Below are 15,666 nucleotides of genomic sequence, written 5' to 3'. Positions count from 1 at the left end.
ATGTAATCTATTATATATGAAATTGTTGTGTCGAGCTAATATTGATATCGAAATTTGGTCCAGTATCAGCAAAAAAAAAAAAAAAAAAAGTATTGGAAGATTTCGGCTTGCCTGTAACATGTCTAATATAAGCATTCTGATACAAGCAGTCAGGTTTTAGCGGTTTAAAAAAGGTAAACATGGTAAGCTATAGGAACTAGCAGCCACACAACAGCTAAGCACACAAAAGCAAACAAACTTACGTCCTTCATTGAACATTATTGCAGTCTTAACAGCACATTTTACAATACAAACAAGTACTTACATACAGAAGTGGGTAGAGTAACCAGAAATTGTACTCAAGTAAGAGTACTGTTACTTTAGAGATTTATTACTCAAGTAAAAGTAAGGAGTAGTCACCCAAATATTTACTTGAGTAAAAGTAAAAAGTATGTTGTGAAAAAACTACTCAAGTATTGAGGAACTGATGAGTAACCTGTTCGTTTAATGATTACAGCAACAAATAATGCACAAAAACATAAAAATAGCAATGAGCAAATTCAGAGCCAGGAATATCTCTTAAGCAACTAAAACAATATTATATATTAAATAATAATACATTAAAATTAAAATAAAAATTAAGGCAAATTGAGCCACAATAACTTAACAGCACCATAGGCTCAGTAGGCATTGATTGATTGATTGAAACTTGTATTAGTAGATTGCAGTACAGTACATATTCCGTACAATTGACCACTAAATGGTAACACCCCAATACGTTTTTCAACGTTTATCAATTACTTAATAAATGACCAAGTCGAGGTGATCTACCTCATATATACATATACATACACACATATCATGTATATATATACACATACCTTTATATATACAGTATATAATTTATATTTATTTATTTTGCCGTTTTTGTTGACATGTTAAAGGTGTTTTAATGAATATACATGCATGTTTAACATATAGATTCCGATCTTTCATGAAGACAAGAATATAAGTTGGTGTATTACCTGATTCTGATGACTTGCATTGATTGGAATCAGACAGTATAGTGCTGATAACGTCCCGGTTTTCAAATGGAGTAGAAAAAAAGTTCCTCTTTCCTGTCTAATACCACATGAAAGTCGTTGGTTTTTGGCATCTTATTTGTCCAGCGTCCATATTCGTTTTTATACACTTTACAAGAAATACATTGGCGGCAAACTCCGTAGCTTGCTAGTTTGTTTGCGCTGGCTTTCGGAGACTCTTATTTTGTTAGTGCAGGCGCAATGGAGCGGTACTTTTATTGTGAAGACAGGAACTGTGCGATCAGTCTTTAGGCTTTTGACGGGAAGTACGGTTGAAATAAAACGTGTCTTTTTTCCTTTACACTTTTGATTGTTTGATTGATTGAAACTTTTATTAGTAGATTACACAGTACAGTACATATCCCGCACAGTTGACCACTAAATGCTAACACCCCGATAAGTTTTTCAACATGTCGGGTTCTACGTGTGACGGTCATGTGACCACCTGGCTCTGTTTGATTGGTCCAACGTCACCAGTGACTGCATGTGATTGGTGAAACGCAAGCATGCTTAGATCCTACTTTGAATGCGTGTCTGACAAAACCAAAACAAACATTAACAGATCGATAAAAAAAAAAGTAGCGAGTAGCAACCTAATTGCAGATAAATGGAGCGGAGTAGAAGTAACGTTTCTTCTCTATAAATATACTCAAGTAAAAGTAAAAGTATGTTACATAAAAACTACTCTTAGAAGTACAATTTATCCCAAAAGTTACTCAAGTAGATGTAACGGAGTAAATGTAGCGCGTTACTACCCACCTCTGGTTACATATACTGTATTACTTACACATACATAGTCTCCAAGGCAGAAGTGTATTAGAAAGTATCCAGTAGAAAACATGTACGTTTCATTCAACTTACTGCATCATGAGTCTAATGTCATGAATTATTGTGGCCAGTAGGTGTCACCAAAAAACAAATGACCACTCCACTTCAACTTAAAGGCAGCACATATTTATTCAAGATCGTTAATTGTGATTAGGTTAGTGTTTTTCATACCCACCATTGTTCTCTGTTTGATTAATTTCAATTGATCAAAATGTTTCCAACATTCCACATTAAAAATAATACATCTATGTGTTATTACTGCTGATATCTTATCGAATCAATATCGGCCAATACTCAACGCTCCAAAAATAAACTTATTGATTATAAGTGTCAAAAAAATAAATGTTCGGATTAATCTCGATTCTTATTTGTAACAATTTTTAATTGGTTCAAAAAATAAAAAAACCTGTCCTGTCCAGTCACTTTAGCAAATGTTTGGTTAGAATTTTATCAAACAAAACTAGTTTTATTTTAAGTAATATAGAAATGTATCAGAGCTGTTTATCTATTTTATGGATGAATGTAGTTAATCATGGAACTGGCACCCAATGTTATTAAAAAAGTATCGATTTTGAAATGAGAATTGTTTTAAATGGAATCGTTACCCCCAGGAATCGCATCCAATCGAATCGTGTGGTGCCCGAATATTCACAGCCCTATAAACTATATAAAACTTTATCTGTGTAAAATACACATATAATCTATTTGTGACAAGAAAATAACAAATACCGTATTTTTCGGACTATAAGTCGCAGTTTTTTTCATAGTTTGGCCAGGGGTGCGACTTATACTCGGGGGCGACTTATGTGTGCAATTATTAACACATTACCGTAAAAAATCCAAAAAATATTATTTATCTCATTCATGTAAGAAACTAGACGTATAAGATTTCATCGAATTTAGCAATTAAGAGTGACAGATTGTTTGGTAAACGTATAGCATGTTCTATATGTTATAGTTATTTGAATGACTCTTACCATAATATGTTACGTTAACATACCAGGCACCTTTTCAGTTGGTTATTTATGCGTCATGTAACGTACACTTATTCAGCCTGTTGTTCACTGTTCTTTATTTATTTTAAATTGCCTTTCAAATGTCTATTCTTGGTGTTGGGTTTTATCAAATAAATTTCCCCCAAACATTTGATTTATACTCCAGTACGACCTATATATGTTTTTTTCCTTCTTTACTATGCATTTTCGGCAGGTGCGGCTTATACTCCGGTGCGACTTATACTCCAAAAAAACACATTTTAATTAGTTAAACAAATATCAAACGAAATGTAATGGAAAAAATATGCTCATGTATTCTGAACTTGTTTTTAAGCCTAAACAATATGTCAGATAAGTAACTAGAGAAGCATTCTCACAATAGTAAAATAAAAAAGTCCTTAATCCCAAAAAGTCATCACTTTTCTTGTTATTTTCTGAAATTTCCTGAATGTTTAATCAAAATCCACCCATTACATTCTGCGCTGTTGCTAACTAACTAACTAACTGACTGACTAAGTAACTAACTAACTAACTAACTAACCCAAGTGAACACATATAATAAGGTAACAGAGTGCAGGCCATGTGAGCATCCTAGTCCAGACCCTGCTTTTTCCGGTCCACCCATGGCTTGAATTTGGGTTCACCCGAATGCGAGACGAGCGTGCTCCACAGCGAGCTAAAAGCCTGAGCTGGCATTGTGACGCAAGCTTTAAAAGTGTCAGGGAATAGAATGACGTTTACAAACCTACACACGGCACAACTTCACTGGCTGCCCTCTGTTAGACATCATCTGCATGATGTCTTATGAATAAATCCATGTGTCGATTGTGCTGCTAACCTCACTCACATTACTTATTGCACCTCATTGTTGACGGGACAGAAAATGTCTCATTTTGCATTCATGGACGCCAGCATCGTATTCATTGTATGAATGTAGGAAATTGCTGCTTGGTCCATTTGAAGAAATGTCCTGCTGGCTTGAACTTCCATTCTTTTCGCTTTAAAGTGTGCGTGCTGGCCTCGTATGCACAGTTGTGTGTCACTGCTAAGGAGGTTGTGTGCTCCAGCAGAGTTTGCCACATCCTAGTTGGCCCGCTTGCAAGTTCCACGTTGCTGGACGCTAATTAGTGCAGACTTGACAGAGAACCGCTTTTCTTCTTCTTCTTCTTTTGTGTGTACGCCTGCAAGACGGCATATAAACTGTATAAAAATATTATCAGCGTTAAAAGCAGTGTTCATGGTGACAGTGATAATGACAGCATGTCATGTAACGCACAGAGGAAGTGGCAATCACGCTTTGCTTGCCAAAACCTCAAAGAACTGTTGTCTACGTCGGGCTTATTATTCTAAATTATATTCTATTTGGTAATGGAAGCACCGTTTTGGCCGATTGGACTATTTTTTGTGGCGATAAAAGACCTCCACCAAGGTGAAAGAACAGCTCCATTTTCATACAGTATCCTCTTCTTTTATCCTTGAAGATACTCGGGTTATTGAATTGAATTGAATTATATTTATATAGCGCTTTTCTCTAGTGACTCAAAGCGCTTTACATAATGAAACCCAATATCTAAGTTACATTTAAACCAGTGTGGGTGGCACTGGGAGCAGGTGGGTAAAGCGTCTTGCCCAAGGACACAACGGCAGTGACTAGGATGGCGGAAGCGGGAATCGAACCTGCAACCCTCAAGTTGCTGGCACGGCCACTCTACCAACCGAGCTATACCGCCCTATACCGGGTTATCAGAAGTATGGAAACTTCGATACAAAGTTCATACCAACATGCAAAAAATACATACATACAATAAATTAATAAAGCAAAACATGTTCAAAAATCACTTCATATTCTTTACTGCTCGCTAGTTTTACCATATCATACCCCACATATGCGGTCCTCTCCAAGGTTTCTCATAGTCATCATTGTCACCGACGTCCCACTGGGTGTGAGTTTTCCTTGCCCTTATGTGGGCCTACCGAGGATGTCGTAGTGGTTTGTGTTGTGGTTTGTGCAGCCCTTTGAGACACTAGTGATTTAGGGCTATATAAATAATCATTGATTGATGGATTGATTGATTGATCTGGGTTATTATATGGGGAAACAACTACAAATGTGTGCTTCATTTAAAAACTTGTACTAATGGTACTACAAAAAAATCACTTAGAATAATATATAATGTTGGATATACAGAACATACAAACCCTTTATTTATTGAATCAAAACTATTGAAATTCAATGATTTGGTGCAATTGCAAACAGCTAAAATGCTGTACAAAGCAAATTATAACTTGCTACCCAAGAATGCACAACAATTATTCTCAACAAAAGAGGAGAAATATAACCTTAGAGGAAAATCAAATTTAAAGCATTGGTATGCTTGTACAACACTTAAAACCTTTAGCATATCAGTGTGTGCAACTAAATTAAGGAATGGATTAACCAAAGAAATCAAACAAAACACCAATATCATTTAGTTTAAGGGACTGTTCAAACTACAAGTGTTCACAAAGTACACAGAACAATAATTATGATGAACATCTTGAGCCCTTTTTTTTTTTTAGATAGATATTATTGAGGTATTTAATATATGTTTACTTACTATTGTATATTATTCATTTATTATTTATTTGTTCACTGTTCTGTTACAGAGAACAAGGAAATGGGATAAAATTGCCATGGAATGAAAAGGGGTAGAATTAAATAAGATCTGCTTCTTCCTGCTACTATATGTAGAGGTACATATTCAGAGTGACAGGTGTATCTTGCCTGTTTATATTTGTATTTAAGTAAAAACGGTCACAAATGTGTTCACAGTGCGAGTGACAGTGAAGATCCGCCACCACAAGCCCATGGAGTATGCATTATCACAGTGTGTTGAAGCCAACCTTTTATAACTTCCATAACTGCTAAGAAAACATAGCTTAGGGTTTCCTCTCTGGTCTTCTGTCGTTTGGCAACACTTTGAAAACCACTGCTTTATTTATTTTACCAGGAAGGCAACGTGTGTTGAACGCACCTTCTTGTTTTTAGCACAATGGAGAAATACAAAAAACAAATAAAAAAATAGTTCCAAAAAGCCGTAAAGAGAAAACTCTAAAATGTTGATACTTAAGGGGAATAAGAACATAAGGATTGTTCTTTAGATACAAGTGAAACTCCAAAAATTTGAATATCGTGCTAAAGTATATTCACGTCAGCAATTCAACTTTAAATGTGAAACCAATATGTGACATAAAGTCATTACAATGTGAAATATTTCCAGCCTTTATTTTTTTAATAAATTTGATGATCATGCTTTTACGGTTTTTAAAACTCCCAAATTTTCGGAGATTTTTGATAAGCTGCAAAACATGATCATCAAAATTAGATCAAAAGAAGGCTTGAAATATCCTGAGTTAGATGTTATGAATCTGCCATATATTAGTTTCACATTGTAAATCTAAATGCTGGAAAAAAAACCACATATGCACTATATTAACATTTTTTTTTTAGTTTCTCCTGTATACGTTTTAGCCTTTTTATTAGCTTGATTCATTACAAAGGAGATGATGATGTCACACTACCACCATAATGAAATCATTTTAATCACAATGTTTTAAGTTGTGTATATACTTGAAGGGTCCACACTACTGCTGTTATTTCTAGATTGTAAAATAGTTGCCTGTTGTTGTTATTTATGATCGTATTTATGAGCACACAATTTTGTGAGAGTATATTGTAGTTATCTCTTGGTAGTTGATGTTGATATTTAAATTATGTTGTTGCACACTGATCTTAAATACTCAACGCTTTCAAACACTTTTCTATAAAGTAGCGAGAATCCTGGAAATAAATAGGTTTTGGCATCAACGACTGAAATTCTGGTATTGTGGTAACTAGATACTAGATAGTCAGGATGGTCCCTCCCTATGCGCCGATCAGGTGCTGGGCGTAGGACCCCGTTATTCATGGGGGGTCCTGATTGGCATTAAGAGTTGTGAATGCAAAATGTTATTTAGTGAATGACAGGGTAGGTCAAATAAAATTTTAGAACAGACTTATTCCAAGTCCCTTCCTTCCACGGTACTGATACAAATCGAAACACAAATTTCCTTATAGTATTCTCACCGTCTCCCATAGTGCACAGGGTTAATGCTGGGATCAAATCCCAGTCAAATTTACAAATGTATATCTTAATTGTGGTATTTTTTTTATTTTTTATTTTGCACACAAAAAAATTAAGATATCTAACATTTTCTTTCCCGTCAATTTGTTTGAGTACAAAACATGCATCAAAAATAAATTTAAGTTTGATTTAAAAAGTCAAAAATGTTTTTTTTACATAAATAAAAACATATTTTTTAAAATGCAATTCTGCTTAGGCCTAGGACCCACCCTTTTTTTTATCATGAGTAGAGTACCAGAATTTAAGACTATCTTGCAATAAAAAAAATAAAAATAGAAAAAATACAAATAAAAAAAGACTGTCCTCCTTTGCCAGTGTCTTGCAGGCATACTTGCCGACCCTCCTGATTTTTCCGGGAGACTCCCGAATTTCAGTGCCCCTCCCGAAAATCTCCCGGGGCCACCATTCTCCAGAATTTCTCCCGATTTCCATCCGTACAACAATATAGGGGGCGTGCCTTAAAGGCACTGCCTTTAGAGTCCTCTACAACCTGCCGTCACGTCCGCTTTTCAGCCATACTAACAACGTATCAGCCCAGTCACATAATATGTACGGCTTTTACAAACACACATAAGTGAATGCAACGCATACTTGATCAACAGCCATACAAGTCACATTGAGGGTGGCCGTATAAACAACTTTAACACTGTTACAAATATGCGCCACACTGTGAACCCCCACCAAACAAGAATGACAAACACTCCGCACCGTAACACAACATAAACACAACAGAACAAATACCCAGAACTCCTTGCAGCACTAACACTTCTGGGACACTACAATATAAACCCCCGCTACCAACAAACGCCCCCCTCTGCCCCCCAAACCCCCCATCTCCCGAATTGGGAGGTCTCAAGGTTGCCAAGTATGCTCACAGGTATACTAAGTATACTTGTATTTTCTGTTTAACTTTTTACTTGATGCTTCAAATAAACGTACAAACTGCACCAACAAAAACACAACAACATTTACAAATGCATGTGTGTGTGTGTGTGTGTGTGTGGCCTTGATTATTCAGAATACAGTATTTGACTTTATGTTAGATGACTTCACCCTTTTTTGGGGGCGGGGTCCATAGTAAAGCGGAAACTATTCTAAAACCTCCTGCATTTTATGCTTTTCATCTTCAGTAATGATATCCGAATTGTTTTAAATACCGTATTGTGAAAGTATTATCTTAAAGCTGGGACCACCAGATTCCCATCAGAATGTAAAGACTTCTTCCTTCACCTTTGCCCCACGGCTCAACAAAGTCTTGCCAAAATGACCCACATACATTTTAGCGTAACACCGCTGATAAACTAACAAACGGCCACAGTGAAAACACTTTAATGAATGTATGTTTGCGGCCATGACACTTGAGTGTGATATCATCTGACTCCCGTGTTTATCGTTGATTAGATAACAGCTGCAGTGACTTTGGCTTCACTTCCACTATTATCTACTCCACTGATAATTATCAGGTGTTACATCTTAATGTTTGAAAATAACATCGAATGAGAAAAAAAGTGGGGCTTCACGTTGGCAGAGGGGTTTGTGCGTCTGCCTCACAATACGAAGGTCCTGAGTAGTCCTGGGTTCAATCCCGGGTTCGGGATCTTTCTGTGTGGAGTTTGCAAGTCCTCCCCGTGAATGTGTGGGTTTCCTCCCGGTACTCCGGCTTCCTCCCACTTCCAAAGACATGCACCTGGGGATAGGTTGATTGGCAACACTAAATTGGCCGTAGTGTGTGAATGTGAGTGTGAATGTTGTCTGTCTATCGGTCTTGGCCCTGTGATGAGGTGGCGATTTGTCCCGCCTTCCGCCCGATTGTAGCTGAGATAGGCACCAGCACCCTCCGCGACCCCAAAGGGAATAAGGGGTAGAAAATGGATGGATGGATGGAGAAAAAAAGTGCTGAATTCTTATATTGAGTAAGCAAATACTAAAAGGTCGGAGATGCACGGTTCTCCTCCAGTTGTACAGCGTAATCTGCTGCAGGATGAGCACATTGGTGCAATCCCAGCTCGGTGTCATAGTGAGCGGATGTTATAAGTGTGTTTAATCTGGCTAAGCAGGCAGCTTGAAGGATGTGCTCTCTTTTGGGATTTTAATTCACTCTCCTCTTTGTGGGAGTGTAATCTGTTTGAGATTATTGTAATACCGTCTCTTACTTGCCACTCGTGTTGCAGAATTGTTGTTCTTGAATGGTGCTATCTGCTACTTTCTGAGAGAGAACAGCTTTTAATGTCTTCAAAGTATGTGGATGAGTGGTGTTGAATGTGACTTGTGTCCAAAGGGTCTTCGGTTTGACTCCCGCTGTGCTGCAATGTATGCTTTTTTAAAGGTGTGAATCTTTGGGCACCTGACAATTTGATCCGATTCCGATTCATGGGGTTATGATTTGATTCAGAACCAATTTTCGATTCAACATGATTCTTGATTCACACCGATTCTCGCAATGTATTATTTGGCATAAATAAATGGTAAATGGGTTGTACTTGTATAGCGCTTTTCTACCTTCAAGGTACTCAAAGCGCTTAGGCACTACTTCCACATTCACCCATAATAATGATAATGAATCTTTTTCGAAATAGGTTACAGGTTGGTTGCATGTATGTACATGGCCTGAAAACTTATTTTTAAAGAATTGCTTCTTTTTAAAAAAAAAATATATTTTTTTAATTCAATTATGAAACGATTCAGAATCAGGAAGAATAAGAATCACCATGTGAATCGATTTTTTTTGTGCACCCCTAATATTTATGTGTTCAAATCTATCATGTTAATAGCACCAAAAGTATCAGGGCAGTATCCATGTAATCACTAAAACCCTCATCTTTGTACTGCAGGCTCCGACTACTCTCCTCCGCCCCCACTCCCTCGCCTGCCGCCCACAGCCCAGGCCAATGAGCACGGCGGGGACCACGATGGAGGTGGGGTCAACCGCGGCGTGGTGGGTCTGGCCCCCGAGCATATCGCCACGCCGGGTGCCGCCCTGAGCTGGCAGGCCGCCATTGACGCGGCGCGCCAGGCCAAGATGATGGGCAACGCGGCCTCGACCGGAGGGGCGGGGCTGGTGTCGGGAGGAGGCGGGCCCATCTCCACGGCCAGCTCCACGCAAAGGAAGAGGCAGCACTACAGCTCCAAGCCCAAGAAACAGACCACCACCACAGCCACGCGACCCCCCAGGGCCCTGCTTTGCCTCACACTCAAGAACCCCATAAGACGGGCCTGCATCAGCATCGTGGAATGGAAGTATCCTTTCTTTGTCTCGTGTTCAAACTTAATAGAGAATTAGCTGTTGCCATGGTGATAGATGCTATTTAGTAGGACTGCGAATCTTTGGGTGTCCCACGATTCGATTCAATATCGATTCCTGGGGTCACGATTCGATAATATATCGATTTTTTCGATTCGATTCTCGATTCAAAAATGATATTTTTCTGATTCAAAACGATTCTGAATTCATTCAATACATAGGATTTCAGCAGGATCTACCCAAGTCTGCTGACATGCAAGCAGAGTAGTAGATTTAAAAAAAAAAAAAAAAGGCTTTTATAATTGTAAAGGACAATATTTTATCAACTGATTGCAATAATGTAAATGTGTTTTAACTACTAAATGAACCAAAAATATGACTTAATTTATCTTTGTGAAAACATTGGACACAGTGTGTTGTCAAGCTTATGAGATGCGATGCAAGTGTAAGCCACTGTGACACAATTGTTCTTTTTTTTTTTTTTTATAAATGTCTAATGATAATGTCAGTGAGGGACTTTTAATCACTGCTATGCTGAAATTATAACTAATATTGATACTGTTGTTGATAATATTCATTTGTGTTTCACTAATTTTGGTTTGTTCTGTGTCGTGTTTGTGTCTTCTCAATTGCTCTGTTTATTGCAGTTCTGAGTGTTGCTGGGTCAGGTTTGGTTTTGGAAGTGGATTGCATTGTTTTGGTATTGCTGTGTAGTGGTTTGTTGGATTGATAAAAATAAAATAAAATTTAAAAAAAATCTTAAAAAAATAAATATAAAAAAACAATCGATTTTTTCCAAATGAGAATCGATTCTGAATCGCACAACATATTCATATCGATTTTTCCCCACACCCCTACTATTTAGTGAAGCTCCACAACCATTAGCAAAAACAACATCAAGTCAAACTAATCATCAGGTGATGTAAGACAATGGGAACATACCACTTTTGGTTCTGGGGTACGAGGGGTGGGTGAGTAAAATTACATCAGCAAAAGATGTCATTCCTCCAGTCCATTTTTTGTTTTAGTATGGTTTATGTAGGACAAATATGACACAAGCCTTCCCAATTGTTAAAAAGCCCACTGTTTAATATGTTTGTGTTCATGCTTCACTAATGAGAGCGCCGTTTTGTCCTACTCATTTCGGCTGTTGATGAACGCACCGCAGTTTGTTTACATCAGGGTTGCCCATTAGCTCGACGTGTCACTCGCGAGGCATTAAAAAAACAGTGTACCTAAAATTACTGATCACCAATTTACACTACGACGTCACTTTGGTTACTTTGGTTGAGATTCACGGCACTCGACGATCTTGTGCAATGACGGTGGCTTCTGCGAGCTTAGTATGAGGAGAAAAAAAAAACTGTCAAGAACGCAAAAAGCAATTTTTATTTCAAGAGAAGCTTTCTTTTTACCGACTGTCAAGAGTGCACAGACCGACTGCACAGTTCCTGTTTACACAATAAAAGTGCTGCGCCATCCTGCCTGCGCTAACAAAATAAAAGTCTCAAACTATCGCATACAAGCTAACATCTGAAGCGTTAACTCCAACGTGTCTTATAAACGGTTTAAAAATGTGTATGGAAGCTAGACAAATATAAAGCTGAAAACAACCACTTAATGTGTTGTTGGAAAGAGAGGAGGCCCCTTTCCCCCTCCACAATGTAAATTCGAAGTTGTGGAGCTTATATCAGCAACTACTGTGAAACCTGCCTGATTTCAAGCAATGCAAGTCATCGGAATAAGGTAATACACCAACATCTATATATGTGTGTGTATGAGTGTGTGTGTGTGTGTGTGTGTGTGTGTATACATATATATATATATATATATATATATATATATATATATATATATATATATGTGTATATATATATATATATATATATATATATATATGTGTATATATATATATATATATATATATATATATATACACATATATACATATACCGTATTTCCTTGAATGGCTTCTCACTCCTGTGCTTACCAAAGGCATGCGGTAAAAATTTGAGTGTGATGTAAGCTTGGACCTTAAATCCTATGGAATAGCTCTTAATCTTCTCCCCTTTATGCGATTTCAAATTACCGGTATTGAAATCAGCCTCCTCCATTTTGAAAATGATGACAGGGGAAGTGTCAATTGTGACGTCATGAGTTTGAACAGGCAGTAATACTAAGCATGCGGTAATTATTTTGGGAAGCGAGTTTGACCCGGCAGTAATTCAAGGCAGGCGCATACTATATGCCCTGCGGCAATTCAAGGAAATATGGTATATATATATTTATATATATATATATATATATATATATATATATATATATATATATATATATATATATATAAATTAGGGCTGGGCGATATATCGAGTTTGTAAGATACATCTATATATTTTCAAACAAGATATAAATTAAGAAAATATCATAATATCGCCATAATTTATGTCACATTAAAATTACCAAACACCGCTTATTTGCTGTGTTTCTTGTGTTACCCGCTCCCCCCATAGACATCTTATAAGTAGACGCAGCATTGGCTGCTGTGACGCGAGAAATTGGGCCGCCATCTTGGGACGGCGTGGCGCAGTAGGAGAGCGGCCGTGCGCAACCCGAGAGTTGCGCATGGTTTAATCCCCACCTAGTATCAACCTCGTTGTGTCCTGAGCAAGACACTTCACCCTTGCTCCTGGTGTGTGCTGGTTAGCGCCTTGCATGGCAGCTCCCTCCATCAGTGTGTAAATGTGTGTGTGAATGGGTGAATGTGGAAGTAGTGTCAAAGCGCTTTGAGTACCTTGAAGGTAGAAAAGCGCTATACAAGTATAACCCTTTTACCATTATCTTGAAGTGGTTATGAGGAGCCGGCGAGCAGCCTTAACCGACAGTTGACAGGTAGAAAACAAACCCACCTTAAACAAAATTCTCCAGCCGCCACTGATTATGATGCATTCTCATTTTAAGCAACGTGTAAAACAATATTTTCTCAACAGTATAATTGTAACCAGGTCTTCAAGTAACAATATTCAAATACTAACATTGTTGGGTAAAACAGAATTTGGTTTCATTCTGAATCCAGTGGAACAAATTGGTGGTTTTAGCTGATATAAAGACTTTCAGGTGTTTATATATGTTTATGTTTAAGTATTTGGTAGACACTTTTATCCAAAGCAACATATATAAAAAACACATATAAAACAATCACTGTAAACATTATCATTTAATGGAAGAATGTAATACAAAATATCAATGCAAAGTGTCAAGACAGAATAAACTCTCTGCTGCTGCAGCAACAGAGATAGTCTATAGGTCCCTAAGATATATTGATATCTAATGTATTCATACATTGTTTATGTAGGATATATGCGTGTATGTATAACCTAATCATATTGTTTTTTTAACTTAAAAATAGCTGACCGTTTTTTCCCCCCTTTTCTGAGATTATATTCCCTGTTTTGATCTTGGACGTCTGATCACTTATAGCATATAAGAATATTCTAATACTATTAAGCAAACTATGAATAATGAATCATGTGCGCTTTATCATAGCTACACGTATGACAAAAACATTTGTGAAAATCAGTGGTATTCAGTGAGGCAAGATTAATGAAATGCGCTGACAGTTCATTGCTCCTGCCAAATGAATTGCACCGAGGGGAGCGGATCACCACTCCAAGATGGTGGCCCATCGTCTCTTCAGCGCCAATAGGCAGTAGCGGTTGATGCTGCGTCTACTTATAAGATGTCTATGACTCCCCCTCCATGGGCTAGTAAACCTCCTCCCCTTCCTCCTTCCAAGACGTGCTTGCAGTATAAGAACATTCATGATTGGTTGTTTGATACTATAATGAGTCACGATTAGTTAGGGACAGGCCAATCATAGTTAAGATAGAGCGGGTTATCGAACCAGTAAGGGAAATCACAAAGTGCCAGCCTGCAAATGTATTTTTTTATCCGAGTTTGATACATTTTGTATTATTTGCACAGCTATGTTACTTATTTTATGTAGAAATAATATTTTTCAGTTTTATTTATGTTATGTAATTTTGTACTACTTAAACAGTTTATTTTTTGTGCTGTTAATACCTAACCTGACTCTCACCAGATCCTTGTGAACTACAGGGATCTGGCGAGAGTCAGGTTAGTTAATACCCATCTCGACTAACTAAGTTAATAAAAGTGCCACTGACTTTTTACAGTACAGTTGTCATTCACTTCAATTTCACTGAATATCACTCAAAAATGAATACCTTTTATATGTATGCTTTGACCAAAAAATATATTGATATATACATCGAGTTTAAGTACAACTATATCGAAATATAATTTTTCCTCCATATTGCCCAGCTCTAATATAAATATGAGGTAGATCACATCTTGGTCATTTGATAAGTAGCACGCCTGCTGAAAAAGTGTGTGCACCCCTGGTTTACATGTACAACTTTCTCCGAAGATGCCACAGAAAGACTAATGTTGCAAAAATGTGTAGAATAAATATAAAATGTCCACATTTCTTTCAACAAAGATTTGAGTCAGCCTGCAACACACATTTCTTTTAGCATGGCGTAGGCAGGTGGCTTTTGCAAACAAAACAAATTAATGTGCCAGCGGATATTGTCCAACATGAACAACATCAAATCAAAATATAGCAGACGCCTTACATATAAGAGCTTGCAGTGTAATATAACTAATATAGACACTTACATCATGTGTCATTTTAATTATAAGACTTGTATAAGGCTCTTAATTTTTTGCAGCTCCTGACAGATTAGATTTTTGTATTTTTGGTCCAATATGGCTCTTTGAACATTTTGGGTTGCCGACCCCTGCTCTAGTCTGACAAAAGTTTTTGAGTTGCATTGTTGCGTTTGTTTGTCCACTTCCTGCTTTGTGTAAGACAACAGGACTGTACCATTGTTTTGTTGTAGGCATGGGAGACCAGCCGTATCATGACTCAAACCATACATTTTAAATCGGAAAAAAATAAATAAATAGAGCATTGCTCTTGTGTTTGTTGGTCCACTTCCTAATTGATGCAAGATGATTTAAGACCACAGGACTGTACCATTGTTTATTCTAGTCTGGGGTAAAACGGTTCTAGTAAAACTGAGGCGACAAAAAGTGAAGCTAAATTCCTTTTAGCGGAAAGGAAAAAATGATAGCGAAACGTTGTTGTTGTTGTTTGGCCACTTCCTGGTTTATGCACGAAGACGTAAGAAAGACCACAGGAAAATACCATTGTTTCGTTGTAGGTAGTGGACAACAGTTATGTCATGACTCAGGCAGTGAGAAGACCCCTTTAATTTTTTGAATACAAATGGAAAAAAATCATAATCGAGAATTGCCGCTGTTGTTAGTTTGGCCACTTCCTGATTGATGCAAGA

At 37.3% G+C, this 15,666-nt stretch overlaps 1 protein-coding gene across 2 annotated transcripts in view; it reads left to right on the top strand.

Moving 5' to 3' along the window:
- The window catches only part of cacna1c (calcium channel, voltage-dependent, L type, alpha 1C subunit), a 349,919-nt gene that overhangs the window by 93,845 nt on the left and 240,408 nt on the right, over window positions 1–15,666 (top strand). For both annotated transcript variants that reach the window (XM_061912264.1, XM_061912263.1), the window contains exon 2: window positions 9,879–10,284. In XM_061912264.1, coding sequence (XP_061768248.1) covers window positions 9,879–10,284 — 406 coding nt within the window. The remainder of the gene's footprint in view (window positions 1–9,878; window positions 10,285–15,666) is intronic.

The sequence above is a fragment of the Nerophis ophidion genome, linkage group LG10, assembly GCF_033978795.1.
Source record: "Nerophis ophidion isolate RoL-2023_Sa linkage group LG10, RoL_Noph_v1.0, whole genome shotgun sequence".
Lineage (NCBI taxonomy): Eukaryota > Metazoa > Chordata > Actinopteri > Syngnathiformes > Syngnathidae > Nerophis > Nerophis ophidion.
The sequence above is the reverse complement of the archived record's forward strand: the minus strand, read 5'-3'. Positions and strand labels throughout refer to the sequence as shown.